Source organism: Verticillium alfalfae, genomic scaffold (genome assembly GCF_000150825.1).
Source record: "Verticillium alfalfae VaMs.102 supercont1.4 genomic scaffold, whole genome shotgun sequence".
NCBI classification, from domain to species: Eukaryota; Fungi; Ascomycota; class Sordariomycetes; order Glomerellales; family Plectosphaerellaceae; genus Verticillium; species Verticillium alfalfae.
In genome coordinates this window covers 814,645-821,452 of record NW_003315035.1, presented here as the reverse complement: position 1 = coordinate 821,452, position 6,808 = coordinate 814,645, and the positions used below count along the sequence as shown (strand labels likewise).

At 57.1% G+C, this 6,808-nt stretch overlaps 3 protein-coding genes across 3 annotated transcripts in view; 1 reads left to right on the top strand and 2 right to left on the bottom strand.

Annotated features, from left to right (window-relative positions):
- The window catches only part of VDBG_03673 (pyruvate decarboxylase), a gene marked incomplete at both ends in the record, with an annotated part of 1,811 nt that extends 622 nt beyond the window's left edge, over window positions 1–1,189 (bottom strand). Inside the window, one exon of the mRNA XM_003005674.1 lies at window positions 68–1,189. Within this exon, the coding sequence (XP_003005720.1) occupies window positions 68–1,189 (1,122 nt within the window). The remainder of the gene's footprint in view (window positions 1–67) is intronic.
- A 1,333-nt stretch (window positions 1,190–2,522) lies between these two features.
- On the bottom strand, window positions 2,523–3,704 carry VDBG_03672 (LysM domain-containing protein; the record flags this gene model as incomplete). The annotated part of the gene is made up of 2 exons (XM_003005673.1): window positions 2,523–3,395; window positions 3,450–3,704. 2 exons carry the CDS (start codon window positions 3,702–3,704, stop codon window positions 2,523–2,525), a joined length of 1,128 nt encoding a protein of 375 aa, XP_003005719.1.
- A 1,525-nt stretch (window positions 3,705–5,229) lies between these two features.
- The window catches only part of VDBG_03671 (killer toxin subunits alpha/beta), a gene marked incomplete at both ends in the record, with an annotated part of 4,020 nt that continues 2,441 nt past the window's right edge, over window positions 5,230–6,808 (top strand). The window contains 2 exons of the mRNA XM_003005672.1: window positions 5,230–6,223; window positions 6,311–6,768. Of these exons, the coding sequence (XP_003005718.1) occupies window positions 5,230–6,223; window positions 6,311–6,768 (1,452 nt within the window). The remainder of the gene's footprint in view (window positions 6,224–6,310; window positions 6,769–6,808) is intronic.

Here is a 6,808-nt window from a genome sequence, read left to right as displayed (position 1 = left end):
GACGCCGTAGCCTGCGTGCCGGTCTCCGCCCAGCACAATGTCGCCGGGGTTGACATGCCCGCAGCACCTTCACAGCGCGGACTGTTCGAGCGGCTCGTTCCATGGGCATGTCGGCGATGCGCAGGGACTTGTCGCGAGGTAGCTCTGGGTAGGGGCTGTACGAGGGCACGCGGCTGAAGTCGAGGGCGCTGGCGAGCTGGGAGACGACGGTCTTGGCTGATACGTCGCGAAACAGCTTGCCTCCGATCTGAACGCCTTTGGTGGTGAAGAGGACCGAGACGTCCTCGTTGGGAATGCTGGTCCAGGCGCTGGTGTTTGTGGAACTGAAGTGCGGGCCAAAAATGAGGATGAGATCCGCGTCGCCGATGAAGCTCTGCACTGCCGGGTCGTCGTATTTACCCTGGTAGATGCCGTGGAAGTTTGTCAACGTCTCGTTGGTCAGGCTTTTGCCGAAGGGCGTCGTCCACGTCGGCCACTTTGTCCCCTCGACGATTTGCTCGGCCTGTTTGCAGATGCCCAGGGGTCTGCTTTCGCCGTCAACAAAGATGACGGGCTTCTTCGCGTCGTAGATCTTCTGGAGAACCGTTTCGAGCACATTGTTCTGTTCAGCGTCCTGTTCGCCTTGTGGAACCTCGATGGGGGTCTCGAGCCTGCCGGCCGAGAGGGGCTTCGCCACCATGTCGACGGGGACCTCAATATACACAGGTCGGCTATACAGTAGACACTGCCTCAGGACATGGTCAATCTGCTCAGCGCTCGTCCGCGGATCGGTGAGGCAGGCCTGGGCCACCGTGACATGGGCGTGCATGGCGGCGAACCGACGATACTCGCCATCGTTGAAGGTGTGATGAATCAGGAGGCGGCCGTCTATGGAGGAACGAGGCGGGATGCCAACAATGTGAACAACGGGGGCGAACTCGGCGTAGGCTCCGGCGATGCCGTTGACGGCGGACAGCTCACCGACGCCAAAGGTGGTGATGACGGCGCCGATGCCCTTGATCCTCGCATAGGCATCGGCAGCATAGGCGGCGTTGAGCTCGTTTGCATTGCCGACCCAGCGCAGGCCTGCCGGTTCGACGTAGTCCAGGAGCTCCAAGTTGTAGTCTCCAGGCACACCGTGGATCGAGCCAACACCCAGCTGGCGCAGGCGCCCAAAGAGGTAATCTGCGAGCGTCACTGTTGAAGCCATTGTGTGATCAGTCAAAGTGAGCTCGATAAGGGGTTGCTACTTGTGAGAGGGGAAAAGGATAGTCGAAGTATCAAGGATTATGTCAGTACAGGAAACAGGCTTTTATATGAGCTCGCCTTACCCCAACCATCGACAAGGCGCACGAATGCCGAGGGCGTACCATGAGGTTTGAGGTTGGTCGGCGAGCCCCTCAGTAGGGCGTGATCCTAGCCCGGAATGTGCTGGGCCAGGGCGTCTCGTTCCCCTGTTGGGCTTATCACGCTCCCTTCTCCGCACGCCCTGTGGATCGGCTTCCCCAACCCGCCCGGCCGATGCTCGTTTCACTCCGATCACGACAGCCGCTCCTACCCGGCGCGTGTCCTCTCGCTCCAATCAATCGCTCCACGTCCGTCTCGGCTCCCTCCGGACTCCGTGGCCCTGTCAAACATGTCTGAGAGTGGGACAGCATGTTTATGTAAGTCAGTCGACGCCTTGAACACACGGGTCATGATGAAATTGATCCAGGGTACAGGCGGTGTAGATACTCCAGCAACAGTATCACGACTTGTTTCCAGGATGGGTGGCCATTGAAGCCGTTCATATTGACAGATTCGTCGCCCCTCTTGAGCATTTGAGAAGGAAACCAAAAAAGGAACACAACGATAAGAACAGGGTGAGATGGAGATCATGAAAGGCTGCAAAAGGACCCGCAACCTGCTGTGCAACTACCATTGATTATTGATTGAGTGTCTTGTTGATTGATTTCGTCTCGACTTGAGCAATTCTAGCAGGTCAGGATCACTACCCGATGCTGATGGATGTCATCGGACATGAACGGAAATGAATGGCCTTGCGTCTGTTGTGATCAGACTCGTCGGAGAGTCGCAGCACCTAGAGGTGAGCTGATAGCTTGTTGCTTTGAGAGTCAAACTGACTTGTGGACCAAGCAAGGCCTTGAGAGTTGATGGGCGAAGCAAAGCGTTTAAAGCACACAGCCACCTGCGAACAGGTCGCCCAACAACATGACTTATGCCAGCTTTCTAAACGTCACCTACAGCTCTCTCTCACATCCCTGCTACGCTGCCCACTGCTCATCTCTCCAGAGCGACGCCACAACTCGCGGCTGGCCCTTGGACTCGACACACTGGACTTGCATCATTCAATTGCACTGCGTTGAGTACAAATTCAACTTTGAACAAAAACACCGTGCATTGATTAGATGACCGAAGGGCCAACGCTTGCGACACGTCAAGGTATGTAGCCACGAATATGTACACGTCAAGACAAATCCCCTCTCTTCCGAGTTCAACACTCGTGTTATCTTCACTTAAGAAAGCAACATTCATCCAAATCCTCAAAACACACCAACACAAGCATGGGTGTTTCCCCACAGATTGTTGCACCCGCTGCCGGCGCCCGAGTTCCACTTGACAAAGTTGGCCATGGTGATCTTCTGGTAGCTGACAATCTGCTGGCACGTGTTGCCCGGCGAGACGAAATGGAACTTGTTGCAGTTGCTCACCATGCCGGGCTGCGTCGGTGTCGGCGTGGTGACGCGGTTGCCGGGCGGCTTCGTGGTCGTCGGCTTCGTAGTCGTCGGCGTCGGGGGCGGCGCCTGGCCGCGATGACACCGACGCAGGCGTGCGTCTTGGACCAGAGGCCCCGAGCAGTCGCTTTTGACTGCTGGGTTCCACTTGAAAAAGTCGGCCAGGGTGATCCTCTGGTAGCTCAGAATATTCTGGCACTTGTCGCCCTCGGAGATGTAGTGGAACTTGTTGCAGTTCCTGACCATGCCGTCCTGGATGGGCTGAGGGGTGGTGATGCCGTTGGACGGGGTCGTGGGCGTGGCTGGCTTGGTCGTCGTCGTCGTGACGGCGGGGACATGGCCGATGACGCCGACACAGGCGTTCGTCTTGGACCAGAGGCCCGAGCAGTCGCTCTTGACGGCAGGGTTCCACTTGAAGAAGTCGGCGAGGGTAATCTTCTGATAGCTCAGAATGTCTTGACACCTGTCGCCCTCGGAGATGTAGTGGAACTTGTTGCAGTTGCCGACCATGCCGTCCTGGATGGGCTGAGGGGTGGTGATGCCGTTCGATGGCTTGGTCGTCGTGGCAGGCGCCGTCGTTGTCGTCGGCGTGCCGGGCACCGGTGGCTCCTCGCCAGAGGCTTCCACGCAGTATGAACGACCGTTGAGAAAGTTTCCGCAGGACGAAGTGATGGACGGATTCTGGCAACGGTGTTAGCACAGTCGCTACAAAGAATACGTTAGAGGCGGCCTTACCCATCGGAGGAAGTCTTGCATGCTGATGCCCCATTCAGCCGGCATGTTGGCACATGGAATTTGGCCTTCGTTGTCCCACCACCAGGAGCACTTGGCAATGGTGTTTGGGTCGTAAGGGAAAGCCGGTTTGGCATCCTGTAGCAACCTCATGGGCACATCTTCATGTGCCTGGGGTCGGGGAGCGGCAGATGATGCTGGGACGAGCATCAGGAGCAGGCCTGCCAGCATGGTGGAAGAGATGGTGAAAGAAGGCATTCTCAAGAGAAGAGAGGTTGGTGGACAACGAGTCTGTTTCAAGCTGGTGAGCACGATGAAGCAACAGCCAGTATGAGGCCTGGGTCAGGGTTTATATTCTTTCCACCGCCAGACTCTTTCCACGACCAAAGAGTCATGCCGTCTCTGCTTGTGCTGACAATGGCGGTCTTGACCGCAGGCGACCTTCTCAGCTGCCTCCCTCTGGATAGACGGGCTAACTCAATCCATAATCGCCAAGGCGTCCCAGACCGACACAGATGAAATGCTCTCGTTCTGTGATTGTTCAACCGACGCCCACTCAGTATCCACGATGGCTTACAGGGGCAAAAGACCCAGAATTTCACTCGGTCACCTGCCATAATGTCGACAAACTCGGTCAATAGACTATGCGCAGGATCTAAACCCTGTGTTCCAACACCACCTCGAACCGCTTGGCGAGGGGTATACTGAGAGGTCCCGAACAGGCCCTGCGCCGGACAGACCGGTGCCTTTTCCCTCCCAGCAGCAGCGGGGATCGAAATGTGCCACGCATGCTGGCGGGGATGCGAGAATGCCATCAAACCCACATCTTAACCCTCGTCTAGAGCGGAGATGAAGCCGACCGCGGTTCATGGCCTGTAACAAGCATTTGCAGTCCAAAGAGGGGGCAAATTTGGCAAAGTTCGACTGGCCGCTCTCGCCACGTCCTTCGGCTGAAGAGAGAGTAGACGGATGATTCAAGCAACTCGCGCATCTCTCGGCACTTGGCACCATCGAAGGAAGCTTGGCTGCTCGTTGCGTCGTCCTAAACATCAGCGGCGGCTCTTGGCCTGCAGAGGATGAATAGTAAGTGCGTGGGCAGCAGCAAGGTACCATGCAATGATGAGCACTGGGGCTAGTAACGAGCTGCCCGAATAGGTAGTGCTGGCCAGGGTGGAGCGAACGGGAGCATCCGAAGACCCTCTTCACCAGCATCGTGAGGAGGGGATGCAGTTGAGAGTCGACAGGGGGTTCATTCATCGCCAAGAGCCCCAGACTGACCTTCTGGTCATCTTAAAGCGCATACACACTAACTCGCTCACAGTTTTAGGATGCGTAACTCAGGGCGAAACCTCGGCCTAGATCATGTTTGTGGCCACGATGGTTACACTCGAGGATTGAGGATCACGTTGTTCCCACTCCGATGCAATGTGACGGAACAATGCGAGCGAGCGGCCTGCTGCTGTCCTGGCAAGGGTCGGTCTAGGTCTAATCTCACATGATTCTTCAAAGCCAGCAGCCAAGTCTATGGTCAGCTGGCTTGGCAACTCCTTCGCGGTCATGTACGGAAATCATTCACACGAGAGAGAAGACTGATTCGAGAACCGCCGCAGCCACTTGGTCTGCCCGCGCATGCCGAACAAGACCAAACTCTTAACGGTGCTTGGTCTGTCACTACCCTTTGATCTTCTTCTTCCGTTTCTCTTCATCGGGTTCTCTTCAGGTTGCCTGTATAGTCGTTCTTTCACTTACTTTTGACTACCCTGCTACTAGGTAGCTCGACATCATGTGGTCGAAGATACTACCGCTGCTGCCGCTGTTGCCGGCAACGGCGGTCATGGCATCACCAACCCAGTCCCTGACCCCAGTCTCAGAAAATCGCATTCTGCACGTCAAGACATGCCCTCGATCTTGCGACAAGGCTGGCGGCGACCTCGAAGAATGGAGCCACTTTCACGACTTGGAAGGCCTCGCCGTCTGTCCCGAGCCGGTTCTCCTCTCCTTCAACCTCTACACGCCGCTTGATGATCCCAAGTCCGTCATCAGCATCCGTGCCTGCACTCTCGGCGATGCCTCTACCGAGGACAACTTCCTCGCCGAGACAGAGTATGTAGCCCCGGATGCCAAGGGCGAGACCAACTTTGGCCCCGATGGACCCTCCCGACGCAGTATCAACGAAACGGTCGTTGGGGACGGCGCCACTTGCGGCTTGGACACTCCAAACAACATCAAGGTCACGGCTCTGCTCTCTTCGTGGGATGCTGACCGCGACATCTCAGATGTTGGTCTTACTACGCCGGCTGCTGAGTCTAATGAGAACACCAAGCCCGACGTTGGCCGCGCCATCGAACAACTGTCGGCCCATGTTAGCAAAGACAAGAGCTGTGACGAGCTCATCTCTTTTGCCTATCTCCGCGGTACCCTCGTTGGCCTCTACGCGGGAGGCCTTATCGACAAGAAAAAAACATCCGCATCCATGATGAAGAAGCTGGCCAGCGAGATGAAGGGAGCCTCCTCGCCCACGGCCCGCAAGGCCCTTGAAGTCTGCGGCGGTCAGCGATCGTCAGCCGATACCTTTGGCGTCGTGGCCGATAGCAGCGGTGATTTTGCCGCCGTCCAGAAGGTCATGAAGACGTGGAGCAACGGCCAATGCGTGTCTGACAAGCCTGAGGTCAACAGCACGCCCCTCAAGGATAGCGACTTGTGGTCCTTTGACTTGTCGCCTCCCATCGAACCGTCGACCTCGGCCGGACGCCTTCGCAAGAGGGCTGACTGCCGCAGTATACGTGTCGTGGACAATGACGATTGCGGCAAGCTGGCATCGCGCTGCGGCATTGACGGGAGCAGCCTTTGAGAGCTTTCAATAGGGGGACGTCTAACCTCTGTTCGACGCTCAAGCCCGGTCAGCCCCGTGTGCTGCTCGTCCGGCACCTTGCCTGACGTCAAGCCCAAGCCTCAGGCTGACGGTTCGTGCGCTACATATGCCGTCGAAGCCAACGAGGGCTGCGCGGCTGTAGCAGCCAAGCATGGCCTCAAAGAGCAGGACCTCGAGAAGATGAATGAGAAGACCTGGGGATGGGATGGTTGTGCTGGTGGTCTTGGTCTCAAGCAGCGTATATGCGTCAGCTCTGGCAAGCCGGCCATCCCAGCGTCGTACCCAGATGCGCAATGTGGCCCTACCAAGCCCGGGTCCAAGCTACCGACGGACGGCACATCCCTCGCCGACATCAACCCTTGCCCGCTCAAGGTCTGCTGCAACGTGTGGGGTAACTGCGGAACAACATCAGATTTCTGCCCATCTCCAAGACGGCCACGGGCAACCCTGGTACGTCCTACCCGGCGAGAACGGCTGCCAGTCAAGCTGC